Genomic DNA, 27,799 nt, shown 5'->3' with positions numbered 1-27,799 from the left:
ATTCTCAATGAAAGCTTTCGCTAGAGATGACAAACTCCACTGCAAGGCAGGCCAGGAAACTGCTCTGACTGAGAGGAGCCTTTGCAACATCTGCAGCATAAGCCTAGAGCTCGATGTTCGAGACAGCTGTCCTGCATGCAATGCCACAGCACTGTCACGTGGGCTCATGTGTTAGGGCTCTACCTAGGACCTGACTCTCTCAGAAAATGTACACCTGCCTTCCCTGGCATCATGGTCCAGAAAGTCGGAGGAAAAGCAGGCACAGACATGGACAGAGCTAAGTATCAGCAACAGGAAAAGCTTTCATCTTAACACGCTTATGCTGTGGGTGCTACTCGTATGTCTGCACCGTGATGCCATCTGCAGATGGCAGGAGAACATGCTGTCTGCAGAAGAAACCCATGTCATGAGGAGACAAAGACCTGTATGATACTTTCTGAATTATGAATCCACTGTGCTCAGAAGTCTGGCTGGTCTGAACTAGTCAGCACCTACTACAGAATATACCCCCCCTCCAATCTCCCACCCCCTGAGCCCTCAAAGGTTAGTACAGAGCTCCTTACATTGCTCTCGGCACAATAGTTTGCCTCAAAAACCAATGCTAATTACCAGTGCAGGCACTGCCTAATGATTTGACATTACATGGCTCAAAAATGCACCTCAGTGCTGTGCTGCGTGTCAGAGAGATGCATTAGTTCATCAGTCCCTGGAAGACTTTTCCTGATGCTGTGAAGCCATCTCTCCACCCTTTTCATAGAGATGTGAAGGGGATACTGCTACATTTCAGATACTCCAAAAATTGTGCTGTACAACCTGTTTACAGATTCAAAACAGCCCCATGTAAAAATAGATGGCTTGTAACTGTCCAAGTACCGTTCATGACATTTTAACTGAGCAGAGGTAAAATGCAAGTAAAAGCATTTTCTTTCAAGACACTTAAGCTAAGTAACGCGGTTGCAGATGTCTTTAAAATACACGAGCAAAGACGTGACAGGAAAACCACACTTAACCTACTTACACCAAGATTAAATCAGGAAGGACTCTTTCTTCCCCCTGACAGAAACTGTTTGCCAGGGCTTCACTGTCAGCATACTTTATGCCTCGAGTTGTATCCATTAGAAGAAAGCACACCTTTTGGTGACAAAGCATCTACTGCACCGCATTAGAGTCCCATTAGCGCTGCCCACTTGTTCTTTTTTGGCTGTCTCTAGCTCTCGTGCTGGGCATTTCTGCTGACATAGTTATTCTCTTGAATTCATGAACAGGAAGGAAAATCTCAGTGATACAGAAATGATTCAAGTATTAACAGGGGAGGAAACAATACGAAGGACCAAAATCTCCATTCAGAGAAACCTACACAGACTTTCTGAAGTTAGTATTAGTCCCACATGTGCACCCAAAATCAGGATTTGGCACATGATGATTACAACTCACCAAACACATCACAAAGTAAAATTTTGTGTCATTTCATATCTACCACATATGGAGTCCCTTTCATAAACTTACGTAATTTTTTCACATCATGGAATTATTTTTGTAATTAGAAAACAGTACAACTCTTCTACCATTATAATATTTTTCTTTATTATACGGGATTCTGCATCTTTTCCTGATTAAGAAAATAACTTGGATATAGCAACATATCAACGCTTGTGTCCCGTCTCTAGAAATCTGGCTCATGGACATTGCAGAAGTTCTTCATATGGAAGTTTTATGTGTGAATGTAAAAAATAAAGTCAGGAGTTACATATGGAACATTTCTCTTTTACAAAGGACTAAGCAGAAGTAAAAGAATAAGGAGCAAAATCTTAAGGGAGATGCTGAAGAATAAGTAATGCGCTCAAGGATACAGTTTCTCTAATGCGTTTACTGAGAATACTTTGTATAGCTTCTTAATATCCTTTAAAGCATGTGTGCACACACAGGTACAAATATATAAACTAGGCCTGCTGCTGAAGGATACTTTATAGCATCTCTAAGGATTAAATGCCTCCCTATGCAAGCTACCCAATTTCCAGTGACTTCCAAGAGATCAGGCCAAGAGACATCTAATTGACTTCAACAATTTTTGGATCAGTTGGCTCTTATTTCAACCAACTTATGCTGAGTGTTAAACTTGGACAGAATACCTAAAAAAAGTCCTGTCTTTCCATTCCTTGCACCAACCAATCAATACTCTAACCTGCTTATGATCATCTCAACATGTAGCACTATCAAATATGGTCCATATGTAAACCTAACCTATTCAAGTCTACCTTAACTTAAAAAAAAATATATCTCACAATATTCATTTAAAGCAAATCACTTTATATTCTGTGTCTTAACCCTAGAAACACAAAGACCAAAAATTCCCACGTCTTGTTCCTCAGGAAGTTTTCTCTGTTCTGAAGTACGCCAGTGTCTCTCATTATCATTTTCCTAACATTGTACCACTTGATGTTGGTCTACTCTGGTCAGCAAAAGACCTATGGCAGACAGTGCAACAAGTATAGGTCTTTGCCTATCTCCAGTGCAAGGAAACGCTATGAAATAGTATTTTTTAAAAAAGATAGTAAAAAAGGTAGCCCAAATCCTAGGGAATGACACAAAATAGTATCTCATACCAGTCTTCCATTCTGAGGGCTTCTGTGTTGTTTGGCTTTGCAAAGCACTCAGCACTTTGACTGTGATCCAGCAAAGCATTTCTGCATTTCCCATGTCTTACCACCACTGGCTTACAGGGAACTATTTGTACATGTGAAGACAAACCTACACTTCTGTGTTTTGCTGGGTGAAGTCCTAGGCACCAATCATCTTTCTGGATGCTTGTTTTGTTCTGAGAATCAGTTAAAAAAAGAGCTAAAAAAAATAATCTTTAAAGTGTGAGTTTTAAAAAGCCTCAAGACCCAGGAACATTCCTAAAATAATTTGCATTCCACAGCAGAGGGCAGAAACATTTCCATTTCAATGAGTCTGTGGAGAGGATTCTGGTCTACTAGCTGAAACTCAGGACTGAGCTGACACAAAACAAACACAAAACCCACTTGTATGAAGTCATGTGAAAAAGCACTTTTCCTGTGAGACGTTCTTTCTCAACACACTGGCTAAGCTATTCTCATCATTTTAGACTCAAATTCCAATCTTCCCTTTAGGAACAGGCACCCGCTTTTGGCCAGGGAAGCCACTGACAGTTGGGCAGATTGATAGAGAGATTTTCCCTTCCTTGTCTGCATTCTCTTTATGCAGCCTGCCACAAAAAGTCAACAAGCCTCCTGGAGCTTAAAAAAGGTTTTACGAAAGTCTTGGCTTTAACACTATCTCCTTTCATAAGCTCACTACAAGTAAAACATATTAGAAGCTGCCAGCTTTCCAAAAATGATGAATGAAACCTACAGCAGGCCAACAAGTCAGCGGGCCCACACGTTTCCACTTACAGCCATAATCACACCTGTGACCAGAAAGGGGGTAAATGGATTTGGTAAGTACTTCAGCAACAGAAGTAAATTTCAGGAAAGCTTTAAAATAGATTTATCATCTGGAAGCCAATATTCTACCTTACACATCTTGCTTAGGTTATGGTAATTTAAAATCTCCCAGCTTCAGATATTCATAAACTTTGCACATACCTACATCATCCCAATGTGTCCTATACCACTGTATTTCAATGTAGCATCACTACTAAATTATGTAAATACTCATATACAAATTATTTGATCAAATATCACTTTCAGAATCTTGCTCTTACTCTTAAAACAGCTTTAAATTTCAATCCTGTGAAACTCATTTCATTCAGAAATTACTAAAACTAAGGAACTTTTTATTTGAAAAAGGACTTCAGGTAGAGAATATTGGTATTTATACAGGTATTTTAGATGCAGCATGTGGTCTTAATGGCAAGTCTTACAGGTCTGGAGGTTTTGTCTCTAGCTGCTTTTTAAAAGCTGGACATCCCTATATGTAACTTATGTATCGAACAACAATTAATGCTGTTCCAAAATACGCCCCACTGTTTCTTAACAGCATCTTGTCTACTACAAATGCTATATTCCCTGTTTTCAATCTAGGGACTCAAACTTAAAAAAATAAATAAAAATTGCTTGAAAGCTCTCTGTCATATCCTTACACTACTTGTTGCAACCTGCAAAACCTAAGATTTTAGCAGCAGCTGCTGGATTTGCCAGCAGCAACCTCTGCAGCAAAAAAACCCTCCTTCCTTTCACTCCAATATGCAGGCGTGGAGTGGCAAGAGTGCTTCATGCAAAATGCCATCTATTGCATCCTACGATACAGACGCAAAGTGCAATTATTAAACCTAGTTTGCAAAGCTGGAGTACATTAAATCATCAGGGCTTAATACTCAAAGAGTGATTTCTTTCTTTTATTTTTTCCTCATAAAGAGTATGTTCATTTTAGGGGTTCTGTTTTCATAGTATGCTTGCAATGCCTGCACTGCACAACCTTAAATGCTAAAGAAACACAAATCCTCCAAATATTGCATATGTACTTCACTAATGAAAGCTACACAGGTTCCCAAATATTCTTTATCTGTTTCTTTCATTTTTCATTTGATTCAGAAACCAGATGATGATCCTGAAAATCAGCAAGTTGCAGCTCACAGATTACTGCTAAATAAATGTAGATATGGGCACCAAATCACTACAATGAATCACCGTTGCTATCTAGCATAATAACCTCTATCAGAGGTACAGGAAAGAGAAAAAGCTGGTCCCCACTGTCAGCTACTGATCTGTTGAGCCTCTTGTTTTCCCAGACTGACAGCTTGTAGCACAGAGTTATAATTAGACCTCTTCCTTTCAGAGGTCTGGATTGGAAGCCTTCTTAGTAACTGTATGGTACACAAACCCCCTTGGGTCCTGTGCCACTCCTTGCACGTTACTCAAATAAGAAGCCGAAAAAAGAAAAGTGGCATTAAATGCTTGTTTAAAAATTTAGCCTTGTAATTTCATCCTGCAATGTAGTCCTCATGTCTTCTCTGGCAAAACTGAAACTTAAATGAAAGGAGGCTGGCTCTTGCCTAAACAAGCTTCTTTTTTCAGTGCTGGAGAATGCAAGAGGAATTAGGAAATCAGAATAACAAGGCCAACGCTGAATAGTCTTGTAGAGGCTGGTAAAGGATGAGTTCTCAGCCACTGGCTCCACAGAATGAAGAAAACACTTAAAAATAAGTGACCATTAACTCCTATATCAGTACTAAATCAGTTACATGAAATTTGGTGCACTGTGGAGGAATGCTAAGTACAGGAATACATCATTTCTTTGGTTAAAAGTTGCCCTGATGCAGAAAAGCTTGTAATGATAATCTAGAAAAAATAAATCCTGTGATCTCCAGCCTTTCATTGAAAGTTCACCAAGAGGTCATTTGTCCTTATTTCTTCACTCAGTTGCATGACCTCTTCAACTTTGACATCTGAAACATTCATTCAGCATGGTTCAGTGAGTTAATGAAAACCCAAATCCACTCAGACATTTGACATCTGCACCCCGAGTTACCAAAAGGTCATTTTAGCAATTTATAAAATCTCTATGAACATATTCTGTGAGGTGTTCATATCGGATGAAAGGTCTGCAGGTGGAAGAACTTATGGCTATCTAAGAGTGCCCACTATCCAATACTTAGATGGTTTTAAGTGTACTATACTTGTTGTACCAGTCTTCAACTCCACTAAAATGTTTTAAAAAGCAAACAAACAAACAAACAAAACCAAAAACAAACAAAAAAAAAACCCTACACCACAGGATTTCTGGTACTTGTTCACAGATGATAAGCAAACCAGATTCTCATGTGGAGAATCTTTATGATGTCAGTGCTCTGCAGGCACAAGCTGAAGGCAGAGTTCACATTTTTCACAAAGATAATGCTGTATGTTGCCCTGCAAACTCCACAGATTCAAGTTTTGAAGATTACCCTTGTTGAAATAAAAGATTGAAAAATGACTATTTGTTGCAATTTAAGAGTCTGAAACCAAAATATGTTATTAGACTTGTAACAGCAACATTAGCACCCAAATAGGTCCACAACATCTTTTGCTAACAGACTGGAATTTAGAAAAAGTCATGCTTATAACTTTAAAAATTAAATTAGTTGATTAATAAAATAATCAGTGCAAATTACAGATAATAAAGAAAATTTAGAAACTTATATAGCCCAAAGAATTAATGAATTTCATAAGAAAAAAAAATACCCTCCTAATATTTTTACAGATTAAAAAAATAAATTAAAAAATACATGCTGCATTGTCTTCAAATATCTTGTGAACTGTTCAACTGATATGTGTACAAAATATTTAAAATGACTTAATTTTTATACTGTTTTAAATTAGCTTAGGGAGTCGATAGTCATTTTTGTAATGTCTTATTCTAAAATTCCTTACAATTTTAATCTATTTTAAATGGTAATAAAAGATGTTATGTAAAACTTAGTAAAAGTTTGACAGATTTCTTTTAATAAAAACTAAGTCCCCAAACCCCTTCTTAACTAAGTCACTTTGATGACTTCTTACATACTTGCATGCAGTCTGTAACTCAGGGTTTCATCTTTGTCAGGGGTCCAGAACCTAAAATTTGTTTTTCACAGAGGCCTGTAAATAGTTGCCCATATTGGTGCTGAGGCATGTAAAGACTACACTGTTCTGAGATTCAGGCTTTAGTGTTGACAAATCACCAAAGCTCTAAGCTCAACTTTAGGAGAAAAATCAGTTACAGTCTTCTAATTTCTCATAGAATAAGATAAAGGGGGAGAAATCATTTTACTCTCCTATTTATCCTTCTTTTCTTCTTTGTCCATGTTTGACCAGGGCAGCCTCTCTTCATTTTAGTCAATAAATGCATTAAAACTAGACAACATTTTTCTTAATCAAAAAGCTCCGCGTATCTTAGCAGATGCAGTGAAAAATCTGTAGAGCAAGCTCATGAATTAAAAAGGGAGATGATTCTCTCTATCACTCATGCTCAGAATATTTTAGAGAAGAACAGCATGGAAATGCACACAGGTCAAGTAAAGATGATTTCCAAGCGTGAAAATTATTCTCGTCACTGGCAGCTGTTGTGCGAGAAGTAATAAGGCCCAGAAGCCTTGCTGGGCATGAACAGTGATAAGAATATCATTAAGATCCATCTGCAACCTCCAAAATACTGAAAATTCCTCTGCAAGCTTTTGTTCTGAGCAAAAGTTAAAATCCAAAGCAACAAGTCTCCAAAATAGGACATTGTGAATGAAATTATAGCAGTAAAAAAATTTTCACCATCATCCCTCCTCCTACCCCTGTTGAAATGACAAAAGGGAAAGCAGAGAATACTTTTTAGAGGCACCAAATTTCAAGATTTACAGATTTTAGAGTAAACTTGTGCTAGCTCTGCCTGCTTATTTACTTGTTTTGTGAGGAAAGCAGCGTTAGGTCTGTAAAAACAAATGAGTCATGTACCAGTCAGAATATTTCCAGTAAAGCTTATTTTTGTCTGAACGTGCTCAGATACTGAAACTAAAACGTTTTACAGAAACATATCGGTTTCACTGACTGTGATGAAGCAGTGCTATTGGCTGTGTGACGTTTTGCTGAAATTCTTAGTTTCACCATCCTTCATTGGGGATACAACCACCCCCACCCCTCACCTGGCACTGTTTTTCTTAATGTCATCAGCACCCACCCTGAGGGCTGCGAGAGAACAGCGATCCCTTTTCAGTGCTTGGCACCATCAGAACAAGGAAGGACCATTTTGGCTGCCAGGTCTACAAGAAGCAAGTGATGCATTCACCCTGGATACATCGTGTACTAGTTGTGAAACTTCTCCTCCACGGAAAGGGTTCTGAAAGAATGAAGAGGAGGAGGAGTGCTTTTATTCTACTCCATTTGGATTCATTCTGGCCAGAAACCCAAGGCTTTTCTTGGATGAGCACTGAGCACACAAAAAGGTAGTGTTTCAAAAGGCAAATCACCTGCCTCTCTTTCATTGTGAGAGGTATTGAGTCACCTATTTAATTAGTATCAGTGACCAACAATATAACTAAGAGGAGCTGAAGCAGAAAAGAGTTATGATGGATCTTAGCTCCTTGACTTGATTGCTTTAAAACATTAGTAGTATTGGAAAGGGTTTAATGCATTCTACTTACTCAACGATGCAGGTGAGCCATGACTCCCACTAACAAGGAAGAAAAAAATCAAAGGGCAGAAAGCATCCTGGGCTGCATGTGTAGAGCTTGTCACTTTCTAGAACATTAAAAAAGGCTGCCGGAGACCCCTCCAGACAGAAAGCTGAGCTGGTTGCTCAGACTAACTGAAAACTGAATTCAAGTATAAAACTTCTTACATTGAAAACAGCAGATCTGTTTTTGTTCTGCTCTTCCATCTAAGAGTTTCTCTTTTGATTCTTCAGTCCAACTTCAGTTATGTTTTTAGTAACTGCTTCCTTTCAGCTACTACTTCCTTAGATTTCATTAACTTTCCTTTGCTTCATGCCTACTGTCGCTTTCCAAACCTTTGTTTGTCATCACACTTTCCCCTCCTTTCACATCCACCTTGACTTTCTGCCCCCAGACTCAGCACACCACAAACAGAGTTGGCTCTGGAGGTGATTCTACCTGGCACAAAAGGAACAGCCACCTATACGGGGACAAGGCAAAATTTGAACTAGCTCAAGAATGTTTTTAACGTGGACTTCACTGGTCCCTCAGTTGTTTATTATTGCAGGGTAATATAGCACTTAGATACTTGATGTCTTTGGGTGTCAATCCATCAAGGTACCGGCAAAACAGAATTGTAATGCTTCATAAGTCTCTTGCTTATTGCTCAGCCTTGCTGCACTTTCTTCATTTTAATCTTTAAAAAAGCTGTATTGGTTCTAATGTTACCTACTTGTGTAGGATAGGATAGGACAGGACAGGACAGACAAATGCTGTTCATGTAAGGCTGCAGTGAAATAACATTCTAGCTAGACTATAAGAAGAAAATAGCCATGACGGTTGATGACCAAAAAAGCACGTGGGACTTATGCTGCTGCAGTTGTCTCTGAAATACATCAATGATACTCTTGCAGAAGTTACCCTTGCTTATAGCTCAACAGTCCCTCAGCACCGTTCATAGTAACAGGGACTTGGAATCAAGAGACTGAGCAGAGGAACAAGGCTATGTCACAACACTCGGAGGCAATGCTGTCTGTGTATTGCCTTTGTCTGGTCTAGGCATCAAGTGGACTACAGGGATATTTCCTTGCCTATGTGCAACATAATGGAATTGCTCTATGTGCAACACGGGGGTCTGGACCAGCTTAGCCACCAGCTAAGCTGCCTTACTCATGTGCACAAGTTTCCCAACAGGAGCCCAGTGCCCCACCTAAGGCAAAAAGAATACCACCAAGCCAGACAAGACTGATATATTGCAAGAGAAGGACATTCTCCCATCATATCTCAACATACAAAAGAGACAAATTCCCTGTTCCTCCCCAGGATATACACATAAAACAGGCAATGAAGAAACATCTTGCTAGGGCAGACCCATTCCTAGCTCCCTCAAATTACAGGAGGAGGAGAAAATGACCGGGATGGGGAATTTACCCACATTACATGAAGGATGGAGTCCCAGCAGTTGGGCTGAGATGAATGTCAGCACTTACTCTCTGACCCTGTAGGTCAGGCAGAGCTGGGAGGTCATCTTCTCCAGCACTTAATCATTGGAAAGCCAGGACCAGGTGCTGTTCCTAGCAGCAGACCACAGTGATATGCCTGAGATGCTCCCTACACTTTCTTTTATACTCTAATAGCAGCACCAAAGTTGAGATGAGCAAGATGAAATGCACACAGATCCCACGCTTCACAGCTACTCATCAAGGCTCTTGACACAGACAAGAACTGGAGTTTTCATTTATATTTGCTTAATATCTTCAAAGATTTGTTATCAACTCAAATCCCCAGACCTTTTTTCTGTAGTTGAAAGTTGAGCCTCTCCATAGCAAAAAAAAACAATGATGAAAACCAAAAAATAAGTCAGATGTTGAATTACCAACTCAGCATGACTGAGCTGGGTTGTTTAAAGTAATTTAAACACTTTTACAACTCACCACAAGGACTAGAAATGCATGTTCTGTAGTTCTGCATTTTATTCCCATTGCAGTTTTTAACAGGTTTAGGCAAGGTAACACACAGTGTCAGCAAGTCCGGGGATGTCCCTTGAAAATCTCCTATTATTAGTGGGAGAAAACACTGGGTGGTAATCAGTGTGATCAAGTTCCCCTTCCAAATCATTACAATTGTAAATCAATGCCTTATAAAGCAATCTGTATCATAATTGTATCATAATTCCATTTTGGAATTACAAATAGTTGATGGTATTTGGGAAGTACAGATTTCCCTGTTGCAAGTTGTTTGTGAAACAGCTTCTCCTTAAAATAGTGTTCTAGGCGCAGGAGAAAGATAAAAGCAGATCTTCCCTGTCCTCCAAGACAGAATTAGTTTACCAAGCCATCCTTGATCCTGATTTAGCACTGCAACTCATGCCATTTTACAAGGGGTGCTCTATCTGTATAGTACAGACAGAAAAATCAAGAGAAAGGAGCAAATATCAGGCACACACAGATAAGGCCAAGTGGAAAGGTCTGTCTGTTTTACATCTTCACGTAGAGACATCTGTGACCCGAAACATGCTTTCAGAGTGAAATCCAAATAGCTCACATTGAGAAGAACGCATTAAAGAAAGAGAAACGTCAGCAGCAAAACAGAGCTAAAAGCAAAATATTTGATTATTCTCAGGACGTGTGTGGAGTTAAATTTTACAATCAACTTTCAGGACTTTCCCCATGCAGAATTCAAGGAGACTGACCTTCTGTCTGTCCTAAGCCTTGTCATTTCCTGCTAGTTCTCATAAAATAGCAGTATCCTTGGCAGTGTTCTGAAGAGATTTCCTACCTGTTTCCACACACACACACATGGAAAAAGAACAAACAGTTTCTTCTGGGTTAAGTGACAATTAAATGGTGTGGTCAGTTGTATGGTGGCATGTGCTTAAGTAGGTGTGTGACCGCTGTTCCCTTGGCATTTGGAGCAGTCTCATTTGATTCATGCTTATCTTAGAAAGCGGGAACATCTTAAAATAAAAACTCGGTGGAGCCAGTAGGGAACTAGCTGGCAATGCATGCTTTAAATACGCTCTGGTTCTGCAAACATCTTGTGAGCAGGGTTACTCTTAGTGAAGAGGACTATTTATGTCCATAAAGTCAGGTGTAACGTCAAGTGCTCAAGCAAATGAAACATATAAAACACCAGCACAGGCAGCCTCAAGTGCAGCGTGTGTATTCACTTGTGGGAGGGGTGGAGGTTGATGGGCTTGGTTTTTAATAATCAGCCAAGAAATTAAGTGTTGGAGGGAAAGAGCAGAAGGGGCAGAGGCCCAGGTCCCAGCCCCTGTAACACACTGCAGAATAAGAGTGTCGTGACAGTCAGGGGGGAATTATCTCGTGCTGCTTCCTTGCTGCTCCATCCTGACAGAGGGGCAGGCAGGGAAAGAAGAAACGTGTGTGCTTACAGATCCTCACAACAAGGAGATCCTCACTGCAGAGCGGATTATTGAACTGAGAGGAAACAGAAGTTACTGCCTTGAGTTAGGGAGCATCAATCTGTGACCTGCTGGTTTACGTTACTGCAAAATGAATGCTAAACAAGTGTCTATGTTAAAAAACAGAAAGTCTACCTAGAAGCAATGCACTCAAAGCAATTTAACTCTTCATATTTTAACAACAGAGTAATTTTAATTTATCTTGAAGAAGCCAATCTAAGGCTTCAACCTGGTTAAACATGGAGGTGTACGCATATTATTTAATAGCCCCTTCTGCCTTCAAGAAATTATTATCTTGTTATGCTTATGTGCTTTCCTGCACAGAACTCTCCAAACCTCCCACTGCTGTTCTCACTGTGACGTGTAGGGCCACAGAAACCGGTAGTTCTTCTGATCTTGTTTCTTGTTTTTATTCCCATTCAACCCATATTCTACCTCTTACGTAAATAATCAGTATTTTCCATAAATTCTGAATGACCAGGTCCTGTTCAAATGTCAGAGATGCACCCTGACACCGAGCAAAAATTGAGAACCCTGTGGCAGTCGACCTATTACGCAGTAATACTGCTCCAGGATCTATACGAGCTCCCATTAGGTTTGCAAATGAGATTTTGACTGCTTTGACTTACAATGCAGGACAAGTAAGTGCACACTAATGGCGGAAAATATACCAAATGCGTAGCTGCACCACAGCAGCAAATGCACGCAGTATCAAATAATAATCACACAATTTGTCACTGACCCTGTCACTGTATCCGTACTTCTGTCCAGAGGAATTGCTCATGTTCCATGCAGAGCCACCTGCCTGGCACAGCCCCGTTTTGGGTTTTACAGTGCTACAGCTGGGCGTGCACGGGGGTGGAGCAGTGCTTGATGCACAGCTTTTCCAAAGCCCTTGCTGGGATGGGAAGGACCAGTGAATGGGAATTCCCAAGGACAACACTTGTATTTCTCTCCAGTGAAGGGTCAGGGCACAACGAAGGTGCTGCACACATGGGTCAGCACAATGCAGTGGGCACTGCAAGAAAACAAGATATTGGTGTCTTGCAGGAGAAGTATGCCATGCCCAATGTGAGGGAGGAGAAGGTGCTGCAGTCAACCTGCCCCCTGGACAGCGGTCAGCCCCCCAGAGAAATCACCTGAGGGTGAGGGCTGGTGTTGAGGGAAGAGGAAGCAAAACCTCTTCTTTGAAACCCTACTGGCCTCTGATCCAAAACCTTTAGGGAGTATCACGATACCACTTCGTGCTACCAATGTCAAACAGTGCCACTTCTCCCAAGGGCTCCAGCACACAGAAATTAAGAGAAGTTGCCAAATCCTTGCGGCACCACTTGTCGCTTTGCGTCGCCGCACGTGATTAGGCATCTGAGACTGGACACACATCTTCTGCCAACCACTGGTGGAACGGAGATTCAGGTCCCACAGGCTGACGGCAGTTGTGTGACTGCAGCGCTGGGAGACTTGAGAGCTCTACAGATTTGGAGCTTCTTCCTTCCTCATTCTGCCAGAGCTGGATTTGCTAATCTTTTGGCGGTAACACCATGCACATGCTCTCCTGGCACTTTTCGGAAAAAGGATGTAGGTGGTATTTGTATTTATTACTGAAGACACTGGTCATCAAGGTGATTCATATAGACATGTATATGTACAATATATACACATGTGTATCACGTACCCAAAGCATAACTTGGATTTTGTCCTTCACACATTTAAAGATATCAGCTGCAGGTGGAAGATTATATTTAAGGTCACGTTTTATAGACAGATACTACTTTGTATTCGCATCAAATAATTTAAATGTCTGCTACAGAGGTGGTTAGCCTCTTGTAAGGAGGTCCGTGCACGTTATGCTAAAGTCAAACACGGGAAGCAGCCCCTGGGGAAGCGTTTTGGCTGTCCCGCACTCACCTGTCCACCACAAACCCAAACTGTCATTTGGCTGCGCGACGCAGACTTGTCACAGAACAACGAGAACAAAACAAAACTGAAAGTTAAAAATTAACAAACTTAGACCCTTCAAAAAAAAAAATAACACAACAAACGACCCGTCCGGTGCAGCAAATCCCTCCTCCCCCCTGTGGAAAGCAATCGGGTCTCCCCCGGGGCCCGGCGGCAGCGAGGGACGGGGACCGAGGGGAGGCGGCAGCAGCTCGGGGGGCACGGGCTGAGCCCGCGGCTGCCCCCGGTGCCGACCCCAGCCCCCAGGGCAGCCCGCACCGGGGGAGGCACCGAGAGCTGCCCCCGCCCGATACACCCGGCGTGGGGCAGAGGCAGCCGAGGGGGAGAAGAGTTTTTAAAAAAACAGCAAAAAGCACAAAACCACGCAACCCGGCGGCGGGCTCCCGTGGCGTTATGGCCTCCCCGCGGCCGTGCAGGTGCCCGGGGCCGGTGCTCGCCCCCGGCCCTCCGCCCCTCCCGGCCCCTCCCGGCCCCTCCCGGCCCCTCCTGGCCCGGCCCGGCCCGGCCGCCCCTCACCTCATGGCCCGGCTCTGCGGGCGCCGCCCGCTGCCCCAGCACCGGGCCGGGGAGCGCAGCGGCGGCTCCGGCTCCGGCTCCGGCTCCGGCTCCAGCGGAGGCTCCGGGGCTCGTCCCGGCCCCCGGGAGACGCCTGGCGGCGGGGCGGCGGCGGAGGGGCCGGGACGGGGGGAGCGGAGGGGGCCGGGCGGGACAAGGCGCCTGCCCCCTTCTCCTCCCCCCTCGCCTCTCCCCTCCTCCCGGGGGGGTGGGGGGGTTGCTGGGCCCTGCTCAGTTTGGAAAGTTTTAGGATTTTGTTTTTTTTTAAGTAGGAATATCGCAGGTTTGCGGCCGCGGGGATTGTAGCGGGCAGTGAGCTGTCGGGCCATTTCTGCCTTGTACCAGTGGAGCTACCCCGGCAGTGAGAACCTGCACTGGAGCACAGGATCTCAATGCACTAAGCGCTGTCACAGAGGTGTGAAGGTGTCTCCTGCAGGGCAGGACAGGAATCACAGCCAGTGCTGTCCATTGCTGCATGCTGCTCTCAGAGCAGTGCAGCTCCTGCGGGCCCCCAAGGCTGTGGGCATTACGGACGGGTAAGGCGAGATTCATATTTAGCACATGCATTATTAGCAAGCGTTTTCATGGGTGTATTTTCCATATCCATTCTCTCCTCAGCTCTGAAACCTGTGGGTTCTGTCAGCAGCAAACCAGCCATGAATTTTGGGCTCGAGACTGCTCCCAGCTTGTCACCGTGCTACAGAGAAATGTACAGTCTGCTTCAGTCCGTCAGCATCAAGAGGATTTCAAGAGGATTTCCAAACTGAATCAGAAACAAGCAATCTCAATGTCTTCCCTACTTCTCAAACAATTGCTGAAGTAAACATGAAGCTAAACTGCTGAGCTGGTTGTTGGAGCAATGCTTTGGCTCTGCTTTGCAGAGAAAACAAGAGATGGAAACCATGTGGACACAGTTTTATTGTCACCAGCAGCTTCTGGGAAAGACATGCGGAGACAAGCAGCCTCACTGGGCATGCATGCAGCTGTCTGGGGCTTTTATTGACCCCCAAAGTACCCCAACGGGTACCTGACAGCTACAGCTGGTCCTTTGACCAAAATGAACGGTGTGCCTGGTTTTTGGTGGTTCCCGGGGAGAGCACCCACAGCCTGCATCCTGACCCAATGTGCCACTGATCAAGTTGCTTATTAATTATGAAGCCCAGAATCCCACGATCTCACCAAGGACTCTGCTGGGTGACCACTCTTGGCTCCTCACACTGTAAACATATGTGGGCTTTGCAAAAGGCCAATGCACACCCAGGGCCCAGCACAAAGCCGCTGATGCCACATGAACACCCTGCCACGGGTCAGAGCAGTGCCTGCCTGCACCTTGTCGTGGTGGGGTGGCTGCAGCCTGTCCTGCACTGTAGTGCCAGATGTACTGTCCCCATGTCCCTTGTGTGATGTTGCTAGGCCTGTACCAGGAATGAGGAGCTCCTGCTGAGAACAGGGATCAGGGAGAGTTGCTCTGAGGAGACGGTATCATGAGGAGTTTGATGAAGTTTCTGCTCCATGGCTTTCCGGTTCCGTAAGACATAACCTATTACAGCAAACTTAACCTTGCTACTCCCCAGTCACATTAGGACACCCTTCTGTTCATGTGGAAACCAGCTCATCACTTACCTCAGAGTAGTGACTGTATCCACTGTGTTTGATTTTAATGTAAACACCAAAAGTAAAGCTCCATTCTAGAACTGGAGCTTCTTCCCACCTTCAAATAGCCCTCCTCATTCTGTGGTAAGGCTGTTATTGGTCCAACCCCCCTCACATTCACTTTGTGTGAAGGTTTTTAAATTCTCAGCGCCCCAAAGTTCCCTTCCAGCCTTTACAATTCAAGGCAGAATTCATCACCTAGCCTTTGCCCCTCTTTCCTTTCCTCCAAATGAAGAAACAGGCAATAAATAGTAAATGACACCATCAATTTCCTCTCCAGGATGGTATGCCTAAATGGTATAGAAGTATCATGGCTATACATTAAAATCAGAACAAAGACATAAATAGAGCACATTGCAGTATGGTTCTAGAAACCTGTAAGAAAAGGGAAGTCTGTAAAAACAGAAAAAAAGTATTCTCAACTTTCTTTCAAGGCCACACTGGCTAAGTTATTTCTGTCTAAACTAGGTCTGCACAAATACAACAGAAGGATAGAGCCTCTGCAGCAACCTGAATGGAATAGAGGAGATAATCTTGCTCAAGGATTTTTGCATGATTCAGCTCCTGGTGTTTGATAAAGAATGCGTATAAGTCAGCTACAAGGCTCATGTGTTCTTGGTTCTCATCGGCGATGTCTCCTCTTTTCCTCATCCCCCTCAGCACGAAAGCCAACCAGCAATTACAGCCTCTTGGTAGGCAGAATGGAGGTACCTGTGGAGGATGAGTGAGGTAAGGGAGTTCAAAGATGAAAGAAGAGGTTGAAAGAGATGGGAGAGACAAGAGACAGGTTAGTTGTGGGAATGACAGTAACTGTCACAGTTTTCACTCACTTGTGAATTCTGGGTGAGTACAAATACATGTAGAGATATCCAACATGAAAGGCATTTCTTTTTTATTTTTTTAATTGAAAAGCAGTGAAGTCAAAAAGAGCAGGTGTTAACATCCAAGAACAGAGGCTGGTGAACAAAGTGTCTCATCCTGCCACCAGACTGTTGGTTGTTCTCAAGAAATGGCATCTGAATGAATGGCAATGAATGCCTAACATGTCTGAGAAAAGGAATACAGTAATGACACCTTATTAATGACAACTTACTCTCTCACAAATATCTCATCATCACAAATATCTCATCATCTGTCTTTGGGACCCTTGCCAAGGGATCAAGTGATCACACCTCCCAGCCCTCTGATATAATCTCCAGAGCTTCACACAGCAGGCAGCACACAAACGGGAGGGCACACACGTGTGCATGCACCCACCCTCACCCCGTGGTGTCTGTGAAACTGAAGTGCTGCAGGGTGACCCAGAAAGCCCAAACCCCAGCCCTGGTGGCAGTACACAGGTGGTGCACACCCTCAGCAAGTGCCTTTAGTACAAACTGCAGCACCAGAAGGCTGCAGGACCCTGAACATGGACAAGGATGATAACAGCTGCTCTAAAAACAGAGTTACTCTCCCCAGAAGGGCAGGTGCTTCTGGGTCCTCTTCCCAGCCCCCTCAGAAACCAGGCACAAGGTTCCTGCTGGCATTCAGCTGTGTCTGGTGGGCCCGCTGCAGCACACAGGAATTGGGAACAGCAGCTTGCAGGAGCTGGTGCCTCCCCTACTCATGTTCACATGGGGACTCGGTCACAAAAGCTCCAGGCACAGCGAGCACAGACTGGCAGCCTTCCCCTCTTTATGTTTCTAACCCAAAGTACAGAACTTCAGATCTCCTTGTTCACCAGGAGAATGCCATCAGCCAGTGTTTCACCTTCCACCACCTCTCTGGTGCTGTGAGGTGCAACTTAGAAGGCTTTGGTTTGGGAGAAGTGCTGGAAAGAAAGAGTAAATGGCGTTGCAGCACTGATGCACATTTATGAGCAGGAATGTCCCACTTGTAAAGCTGCCTGGGGAGCAGCCAGGGATGTGTGGCAGTGCAGGCGCCTTCTGTCAGTTGTGTCTGGTACCACTGTGGAGGAGCAGCATGGAAGGGTGGTTAGAAGGAAATCTGAGGCTGGGCTTAGCGCGAGGCTCCAGCCCCTCACCAGTGCTGCATTTCAAAGTAAGCAAAATAAGGACATCTGTTCTGAAAATTTTATCAAAGCACTCGCAGAGGCTGCTAGGATGCTCTCAATACCCTTCTCATGTCCTTGCATGGGTTGCAGGACAGCATTAGTTTTCAATTGTAAATGTCCCAGTTTTTTGATGAGTTGGATTGTGTAGAAGAGGATAGTATTTCACTGCCACTCATTACTCTAGTAACCTCCCTTGATTCTTTCAGACTGAAATCAGCAATGCCAATATTTGGAAAACAACCTTTAATGCTCTACTGTGGCTTAAGCTCATCCTTCAGAATGGATGAGCAGCACGACACTTGTAAATAGGTAGGACGATGACTTGCCTCCTTGTTACTCAGTTTCCAGGTCCTCTGTTTCTGCTTGATCGGGTTCCTCTAACTGGAAAGAGATGCGACGTGAAAGCTGTTCCTCAGCAACAGGTTGGTCGCTCTCTTCACTTGCTGTGACCGGCAGGTCAGCAGCTTCTATCTCATCAGCCTCCTGTGGGGCTGCATCTATGGGCTCAGGCTCTTCAGCAGGGGCCTCGGTCTGACCAGACTGAGGTTCCTGGCTAAAGGCATCCAAGCGTTTTTCAACCACTGTACGAATCAAGGCTGAAACAGAGAAAAATACCATTAACGAACACAGTGTAAAAAACCTATAATTTGAAATTATTTATATGTTACTGACCTATGAATTCTTATGCAGCAAAAGGAAAAAAAGAAAAGAAATAACACTAAAACTAAAGAATACTTGAATAAGAAACATCTTCCCTGTAGCTGTAGCCTAATTGAAACCAAATGAGCAGTTTGCACTGAAAGCAGTGATTTGAAATGGCTCACGTGGATTGCCTTGTTCATTTCCTCACTGTTGTCTGGTCACTTCTCAAGCAGGTCACCCTGCCAGGAAAGTGGACCAGCCAGGTTGCGTACAGTGTGATGTTTTTGGCACAGCGTAATACTGGAACTGTGGGAGTCATCAGAAAGATTTTCTCTTTCTGAAAAGCAGATGTAAAACATCTGCTCTTTATTATTTTTGATACTTAGCCCTTGTAGTTTTTTTTTTAAACATTATACGTCTTCCAAATCAATGAACACAACAATAGCTCAACACTCACTTTGTAATACATAATTTAAATATGGCAAATAACAAGGCCAACAATGAAGGAAGAAGGTGTTAATATAGAAGACAATGTACAGGTGCCAAAAGGAATTCCATTGTTAATTCTTGGGTTGAGTTTTGCAAGTAAAAGAAGGAATGGTCATCAGAGGGCGAACACAGCCACCTTAGACTGTGGGTGCTTCCCTTGTAGTTCTTTTTTTTCTCTTTTTTTTTTTTTTTTAATTGGATGGCGATAAGATAAACCATTTAAGTAGCTTCTACATTCAAATAGGTTAAAAATGTATCCTTAGAGATTTCTCCTACGCTTTTGCATAAGATGGAGAAGAAGCCACAATCTCAGCTGCGGCTGTCTGCCTCTACAAAACTTGTTTGAGAAAGCAATCCACAGTTCCTTTTGCAGAGTTAATGTTTATTCAACAATGCGTGATTGGGTATAAGCCAGGATACACAGAGGATAAGTAGCAAAACAGGGGCTGCTGGTATTACTTATTAGCCTGCTCCAACTGCTCTGTGCTTCTAAGAACTGGTGCAAGACCAGGGTTACTGGCAGTAAAAATTAAACAAAGATTTAACAGAAATATGATGGATGTTCTCATCAAGACTGCATTCTAGAGCAACATTTTCCTTGGGATGTTTATTTAGTGGTCACATACAATACTTCTTACTTAACAGGAGAGAAAATTCCCTCTCTTCTGAAGAGCTGCTTTAAGAATCCTTGAGTAAACATATAAGCACATGTATCATAGGATAAAATACTAACAGGCCAGATGTGATTATCCAAACTGGACCTCAACAAAGGAAATTCGGGGTCCTGGTTAAACTGAAAATTAACCCAGAGGAAATGAACACAATTGTAATTTAAACCCAAAATCACAGCCAGAGGTAAAACCACAAGAATAAAGACAATGCAAGTGTAAGAAGTGGTTTGACCTAGGGCCACCACGGTGGACACACACTCATCATAATTTTGTGCTTCTACACAAGACAGAGTTTATATCGTCCAGGCATTCAAAGCAGCCTCTGAAGACTAACCAATAGACAAACCTGCATACTTAGTTTGAATTAGACTGAAAGACAGCAGAGAGTGATATTTTAAATCTATTTCAAAAGCAAGGACATGATTATTGACTGCTGAAGAAGTAAGCCCTCGTTTTGATGAAAAGTGTCAGTCACCAGACTTCTCTGTCAGTCATGGCCAAAGTTATCCTTCTCTTCTTTCATTTTGGATGAAAGGAGTAGCACATTACTCTGTAGCTCAGGGAGTTCACACAAATGCACTAACAGACTTTCATGTTATACATGTGACTCTAGAAACGGTGGGCTTTTCTGGTCCCATTGGCAAACTCAGGCATCACACAGAAAACAACACAGCAATGATGGCCGTGTAACACACATGAAAAACAAGTTTTTATAGCAGAGAAAAGAACTGGCATGCTTTAACTATTCTTATTCTGCCAGAGGTGTTGTGTCTTCCAGTAGCAACACATCTCTAACAGTATAAAGCCAGTAGTGCAGCATGTCTGACACTTCCAGTATTTCAGCTGAGAATCGATTATCCAGATGGCTGCCACAGTGGTTTTCCCAACTTTAAAAACATATTTAAATGGAGAATAAAAACAACAACAACAAAACAAACAAACAAAATAACACACTTGGCAGCTGGAGTTCTTCCTAATTCCTTCTTTAGTCCACACTGACCCTATAAATGCCATATTTGTTCTGACTGGGGAAAAAACAACCACAAACAAGCAGCCCAGACTATATTCCAGGATTTGGTAACTTACAGTCAAGCATCATCCTTCCCAGAACCTTCTTCTCTAGTGTTTCTTCCACTTCTGTCATCAGCCATGGAAGGAATTCTGTCTCAATATCTGTATGAATTTGGCAGGAGGAAAGCAAGAAAAAGTATCTGTTTATTAAGGATGAACAACAGGATCTCAAGGCTGTTTTTCATTTGCTGTGATCGTTAAGGGATGCACATCCTTGCCAGAAGGCACTTGCTTTGCAAGAGCCAGATGAAACCCTCTCAGGCATTACTGGGTGTCTTATCTCCTCCCTCCTTTACTGAGGTTCCTCCTTATTACGGACCTGAACCAGAGTCTTCTCACCTCCATTGATTTTCAAAGGGGCCTGGCACCCTCGAACGGCAAGCACAAACGAGCAGCACAGTAATGTTCCAGTCAGATGAAAATAACTATCCTGAACAAGTCAGGAGAATAACATTTCCTGCTCCGTTTTCCAACTACATCTGGCTTCTGGTCTGCTGAAAATGTTTGTTCCCTCTGACTAAGGAGCTCTTGCTTCCCCCAGTCACACTCTTTGTATGCAGTGATCCCAAACCCTGCCCTGCTTGAAGAATACACTCATTTCTGCATTTGCTCCATGGCTCCATTCCCAAGCTGTGGTCTGGGCATCTGTGCAGGGACTGGGGAAGTGGGATGCAGCAAGGTAGCCCATAAAAAATGCTGCTGACTCTAAAAGCTTGGAAGTCACAGAGGTACAACTCCAAAATTATTTTCAGAGCCTAATTCTTATTGACTATTTTTCCTTTGCTTTGATAATCATTAACAAAGATTCAGAATGATGTCTGTCCTATCAAAATACATTTAATACAATTTGGACCCCTCTTTCTTTCTCTAACAATCCTAACCACCCATTTATTTCTCTCAAATCAAAAGCACCTCTTCTCATTAAAGCAAAACTGTCAGCTCTTGCTTATTCTTGATAACTTGTACAGGTGAACAATAATGTTTCTTTTTAAAAAACTCTGAGTTTGAAAACTATCTGTGCAGCCACAAATGTAAATGAATGAAATCTTATTATATTATTCTAAATAATAGGACAATAAACTGTATTCTAAGGCTGTTTTGACTTTCATATTACTCACTTCACATAATAATAAAAAAAAAAGACAAACCTCTTTCTATAGGATCATAGAAAAACCCACTCTCACGAAGATTGCTGAAGACTGAAGGAATGAGATCAGTCAAGTAGCGTTTAGCAAATGCCCAAGCTGCAATTTTCTCTGTCGTCTCTTTCTGTTTCTGTAGCATTTGAATGTGCTGGAGTTTGCGACGTTCCTGTCAAGACAGTATGGCATGTAAAACTTTCAGCCCTTTAGCTGCTACTCCTTTGATCCAGATTTTGAAGAATGATCACAGTGTGAAACTCATAAATAGTAAAAATAAACAAGAGTACCAATACTTAAGACTTCTAAGCTAAAGGCCAGTATTTGTGGCCTCCTACTTTCACAAAAACTCCTCATAAAAAAAAGAGTGCTTGAAAGCTGTTGAGGGATTTTTTGAAACAGCAAAAATCCCATGGCTTGCTGTAGCTGAGCAAACCAAGCTACCAGGGCAACTATGAGTAGTTCCCATGACAGTGTTCCCACATCACCCAGTTGAGGAATTCAGAAAAATATTGTTACCAGTAGCTGGCTTCAAGGACAAGGTCTATGTGACTGCTAATCATAAGGGGGTTGTTTTCTTGCAGGTGGGGTTGTTTTCTTGTAGTTGTTTGTCTGAGTGCTTTTGACCAAAAATCTTGTGTGAAACACTGTCCGCCCCTGTTAAGTTCACTATAAAAGTTAGGCTATTCAGGCAATAAAATGGAGCATGATCTGACTCTACTGGTGTCTGTCGTGCTTTCGGCCATGCTTCCTGCAACGGAAAGCAAGCCTGTACTCAATCTATGGAGTACCACAAGGACTAGAGGATTCCTTTGGTGTACCTTTTTAAATTTTGTCAAGTCTGAAAAATAAGGGCCTTGTGGCCTAAATGAAATCTTTCTCTGATACTGTATCATGCACTCATTTCGACTCATTACTTTGTTATTGCAGATAGAGCTGAATGTTGGTCTAGGAATGAGCTGAGGTTGGGTGATTACCTAAACTTTTCACCTTTTCTATTTTATATCCTATTTGTCATAGGAAAAAATTAAAACTTAGATTGGTCCAGGAAAATATTCAGAACCCCAATATATAAGGCTGTTGAAGACTTGCCATTGCTGTTTATTCCTACTTGCTAGATACTACTAATGCAGTTTTGCATTTGGAGATCTTGAGAGGTATGTGAAAAGTGAAAGTCTAGGAGGTGCCTCTTATTTTCAAGCATTCTGACTATCCATTTAGCAGTTATCGTAAGAAAGTCTTGAGTAACAGCTGCACCAGGTACAGAGGAAAATGCTGTCAGGTTTGGCCTCCTGATCAGGTGTCTGAGTACGCCAGGTTGCTTGAGTATGACTGCTCCAAAGGAACAGAACAGCACGGTAGTGCTGGCACATGAAAGCAAACAGTGCAGCTGCTTAGAGGAATATCAAGCTTGACAATACCACCTCACATTCATCCAGCTTACTTCACAACTTGTCTTTCAGTACTGGAAGTGTTTTCCTCTTGCCTGATGGGCACCCAGGCAGGCCTGTTTTGCTCCTCGTAAGCCTTACCTTCTCCTCCCTGTATCGCCTGTCCTGCTCCTCCAGGCGCTGCACCTCTGCCAGCTCAGCATTGCGCAGTTCCGCGTAGGCACGCTGGTGTGCCCACAGCTGGGCCAGCTCTTCTTCCTCCATGACTTCCAGCAAAGCTTGCTCCATGGTCTTCCCAACCAACACTTCCAGGATCGGCTCGACTTCAATGTCAAAGTCAAACAGCTGGGGATGGGGGTCAGCAGGACAGAGATAAATGACCCCTGAGCACAATCCCTCGCAACACCTCAGCAAGGAGCAAAGGAGCATGAACAAAGCACTTGTGCTGAAGGGGGTGCTGAGAAGTGCAGCTGGGGGCCCAGTGTCAGCTAAGGCAGGACGTGTGAATGCCACCCGGGATTAAGTGATGAGTGGGCTGGAGTGAGACACCACACACCCCAAACTGCAGCCACACAGGGCACTGCCAGGGAGAAGCAGAGCTCTCACCTGCACCCTACTGCTGCTCCCTTCTGTCCTTCCAATCCCCTCTCGGGCTATTCTGCTCTATTTCTGCAGGGGAGAGCATTCTCAGCATTGTAGTTCCTAGCTGAAAGCATCAGAACCAGTGCACATGGAGAAGCACTGTCCTTAGTTTTGCATGGTTTCTTTTGCATGTTCTGTGAGGAGAATTTCACTCCTGATTTTGCCTCAATTTTGCCTCAAACTTGTTTCATATAGGAGACATGTTTTGACACTACCTGTGGACTCCACTTTGCTTCATACCTCTCCTTCTTCTATTTGTGTGGCCACATCTCTTCCTGTTTTGGCTGGTATGAAGAGAGGAGTGGGTGGTCTGTCCAAAAATGCATCTGTTTGACATTCCATATCAACCTCTATTATCCGGTCACTAATCTCTTCCAAATACAGCTCTAGAAATAAAAGCATTAAAAAAGAATCCTATTTAGAGCATTCATTATTTTAAGTCTCAACTACTCCTTATTACTGTACAGGGTGAATTATATCCAAATAGTGCAGTAAAATGTCTTCCATAAAGCAAAAAAAAACAAACCAAACCAAACAAACAAAAAAATTGACCTAAAGCATAGATCAGTTTGCTGCACAGGCCATCTGAGGACACATACTTCATAATGTCTCCTGTGCTTCTTGGAAATGAATCCTAGAAACACACTTCTATCACCAGGTTTCAGAGGAGTGTCTAGACCATTTCAGCCCACCTTGCAGAATAAACATTTCTTGGTAGATGTAATGGGATATGGCAATTTCAAACAGGGACAGTGATTATATATCTACTAAACATTAATATTAAAAAAACAAAACAAAAAAAAACAAACACATTTTTCTCCACTGTATGAAAAACACTGTGTCTGTTGGGTTTAAAGAATGATTGTCTACTTCTGGCCCCACCAGCACTGACCTTGAGGTAACCACGTGTTACATCTGTAACAGCATGCACGTAACTTGAATTATACCTGTCCTCTACTACAGAGATAAATAGCCTGGTTCATAAAATGAGGTCTGTGGAGGACTTAAGATTATCAGCATTAGTCAATGGGAAGGATAAGAGACTAAGATACCCACACCAGATGGCTTTCTTCTGCATTTTTCAATGGTGAAAAGCTGCTGCATACATCAGAGGTGGTACAGGAGGTTCAGTGGCACTGGGGGACAGGGAACATTCACAAACCAAAGGCCATATCTGATTAGCACGTGCCACAGCTGTTTGACCATTTGTAAGTCAGCCAAATCTGAAATGCTTTTCAGAGGAATATAGCAATGCATTACACTTACCCCATGATTACTCCATATTTTGGCTTTGCAACAAATAAAATTATTTTCTCACATATAGGGCAGTCTCTTATTCTAAATTAGGGCCACCGCCCATCCTCTTTCTCCTACCCCTTCCCCATTAACTTTCAATAGTGATCTTATTCCTAGATATGACTGCGTTCTTTAGAAAAATAAAAAATAAAAATAATGATTAAAAAAACCCACACCTCTACCTGTGGCATATTCCAAACATCTCTGAAGATAGTAAAAAACAAAAGAATAAATGAAGCAATGTACGCTGAGAACTGAAAAAGAGAACCTCTGCAAAAATGTCACTCTATTTAGCCAAGTTTATAAATAATTAGATAGTACTAAAAACAGGGGGGTTATAGTGGTGAGGCTTAGAGAACCTTAGCTGTCTGTGAATCTACTGATTGCATCATCCACTTAGTAAGTGAATATAGATCAGCAAGTTTTTTAAAAATTTGATCTGAAAACAAAATCCGTCCTTTTACCTGTCTGCACGTGAACATGCTCTCTGCCTTCCACAGGCTCAGGTGTTAGCTGCACTTGCTCTTTTGCTCTCTTCCTAGCCAGTGCTTTTCTCCGTGCTTCTCTCTGCCTTTGAATCTCAAACAGATCAAGATGGGTACACTGGACAGGGATGAACGTAAAAAATACATTACCATACATTTGTACTTGGAAATATTACTAATTTCTCTCTGTTGGTAAATGAACATTGTTGTTTGTTTTTAACACAGGAAGCATAGTATTTCAGATTTGCTTCTCATGGTAACTGACCCTACAGTGTCAGCTCCCTTTAAGACTGTAGGGCATGAAACTAATAAGGTCTGGTGGCTACCTATAGGCACATACTAACGGCATCTCACACCAAGAACAATCAACTGCTATTTGGAAGTGGATATTATATACAGAACTTTGCAAGATAAAGAATATTAAAATGTTATGTTCTTGTTCAGTTGAGAGTATCTAGGTGACCCTTTAAGAAGGTCAAATGGACTTAAGTCCAGTTGTTTGTTAGATAAAAGATCTTTATTGCTGATGAAGGAAAAGAAGCCCATACTCACTTTTAAATTCAGTACTGTGTTTGCCAACTGAAAGGAAAACACCTTTGGAGCTTTGTAAACAGAACATATGTGAAATTCACCATAAGAAACAGCTACCAAACAACACAAAGCTATTTCCTCAAAATCACTTTTTAAAACCAGACTACTTTAAATTCTTATATGATCAAAGCATCCATGTATTGAAAATAAATATCACTGAAACATTTACAATCTGTCAGGAGACATCATAGAATCATGGAATGGCTTGGCCAGGAGGGTCCTTAAAGCTCATCTAGTTCCAGCTGCCATGGGCAGGGACACCTCCCACCAGCCCAGGTTGCCCAAAGCCCCATCCAGCCTGGCCTTGAGCACCTCCAGGGATGGGGCATCCACAGATCCTCTGGGCAGCCTGTGCCAGGGCCTCGCCACCCTCTGAGTGAAGAATGCTGAGTGATGCTCCAGAAGCAGTAGCTTTTAGCTCGTATGACCTACATTAAAAAAAAACAAACAACATACCGCGGGGATGACCTGCAGGGCATACGTGTTGCCGCGCACCACCCTCGGGTCGTGCATGAGGTTGGCATAGCGGACGGGCTCCTTCTCCCTGCAGCAAGGACAACACCACCACACCTGCGGTTACAGAGGCGCACCCGGGTGGGGGGGGAGCTCCGAGATGCCGAAAAACCTCGGCTCCCCGCGGGCAGGGGCCGAGCAGCCCGCTGGCACTCACTGCGGGGCGGCCTCGGGGGGCGGCCGGTACTTGTTGCGGGCGGGCAGGGCGCGGGGCGGGCTGCAGTAGCAGTAGGGGATGGCGGCCGGGGCCGCAGCCCCCCGGCGCGGGGCGGGCAGCATGGCGGCAGCCGTCAGCCTCAAGCCTCGCCCCAACGCAACCGTCTCCAAGGCAGCGGCCCCGAGCCGCCCCTAGCGGCCTCAGGGCTGAGGGAGGGCCGCGGAAATGGCTCAAATGTCGGGGTTTTAGGGCGGGTGTTTGGCAGTGCGGAGCTGAAGCGCCGGGCGGCGCTGTGGGTCCTCTGCCTGTGGGCGAGCTGCTGAGGGGGTGGGAGGTGGCGATATAAAGCTTTGATAACTTTGCTGAGTGTGTGAAATACCCATGGCCTTTGTTTCAGAAATCTTTGGTTCAAACGTAACTCACTGATGAAAAGCTATTTACGTTATCTCAGTTATGTTACTATGGCAGGGGTCTGTGCTGCAATACAACACCCCATGGACAGTCACAGATGAGGACTCCGAGTAGCAGAGAGCACTGCACAGGAAGCCTGCAAGGCACGGGGGAAGAAGCTGTGTAGTAAGAGAGCCATGTAGAAAGTAAATGTATAAGCAGATAAATAAAAACTACCACAAGCAAAGGCAAAGTGTGGGAGGCGAGGGAAAAGAGGAAGGAATGGTTTCGTAATTAGTTAACGGGCAGCTGGCAGTCAGTGCAGGAACGGGAGTCGTGTGAACTGCATGGCTAACAGAGGGGTGGTGGGACAAGAAGACAGGAGGCTGCAGGAACACAGTGCAAGTGTCAAGCAGGCATTGCAGAATCATAAAGCAATCCAGACTGAAAGGGACTCTGTAGGTCTCTAGTGTAAGCCCCTTGCCTAAGAAGGAACAAATTCAAAGGTAGATCAGATTGTTCAGGGCCTTATCCTGCCAAATTTTGCAAATCTTCAGGGTTA

The 27,799-nt window shown here is 43.3% G+C and overlaps 2 protein-coding genes and 1 long non-coding RNA gene across 5 annotated transcripts in view; 1 reads left to right on the top strand and 2 right to left on the bottom strand.

Annotated features, from left to right (window-relative positions):
- PLAGL1 (PLAG1 like zinc finger 1) overlaps positions 1-14,160 on the bottom strand; it is a 46,305-nt gene extending 32,145 nt beyond the window's left edge. The window contains exon 1 of one of the 2 annotated variants that reach the window (XM_068677226.1): positions 14,016-14,160. The gene's annotated coding sequence lies outside the window, so the exon portion shown is untranslated. Of the gene's footprint in view, positions 1-10,808; positions 10,828-14,015 lie in introns of those variants that run through there. The other variant, XM_068677227.1, reaches the window with a different exon arrangement.
- Positions 14,161-14,313: 153 nt separating this feature from the next.
- On the top strand, positions 14,314-16,604 carry LOC137854162 (uncharacterized). Its single transcript, XR_011094991.1, has 2 exons — positions 14,314-14,590; positions 14,673-16,604. It is a non-coding gene; the product is annotated as an uncharacterized lncRNA (long non-coding RNA).
- On the bottom strand, positions 15,688-27,069 carry RSPH3 (radial spoke head 3). Of its 2 annotated transcripts, XM_068677232.1 has the most exons (9): positions 26,848-27,069; positions 26,634-26,721; positions 25,566-25,704; positions 24,046-24,191; positions 23,305-23,508; positions 21,782-21,944; positions 20,649-20,735; positions 18,087-18,356; positions 15,688-16,418 (listed from the first exon to the last, which is right to left on the bottom strand). In XM_068677232.1, the coding sequence occupies exons 1-8, from the start codon at positions 26,967-26,969 to the stop codon at positions 18,094-18,096; spliced, it is 1,212 nt and encodes a 403-aa protein (XP_068533333.1). In that variant the 5' UTR covers positions 26,970-27,069; the 3' UTR covers positions 15,688-16,418; positions 18,087-18,093. The 2 variants fall into 2 exon arrangements, with proteins under 2 accessions (XP_068533333.1, XP_068533332.1); XM_068677231.1 differs by lacking the exon at positions 15,688-16,418 and having other exon boundaries at positions 17,989-18,356; positions 26,848-27,068.
- Between the last annotated feature and the right edge of the window lie 730 nt (positions 27,070-27,799).

Source organism: Anas acuta, chromosome 3, assembly GCF_963932015.1.
Source record: "Anas acuta chromosome 3, bAnaAcu1.1, whole genome shotgun sequence".
Taxonomy (NCBI): domain Eukaryota; kingdom Metazoa; phylum Chordata; class Aves; order Anseriformes; family Anatidae; genus Anas; species Anas acuta.
Note: the sequence above shows the minus strand (reverse complement) of the source record. Positions and strands in the feature narration are given on the sequence as shown.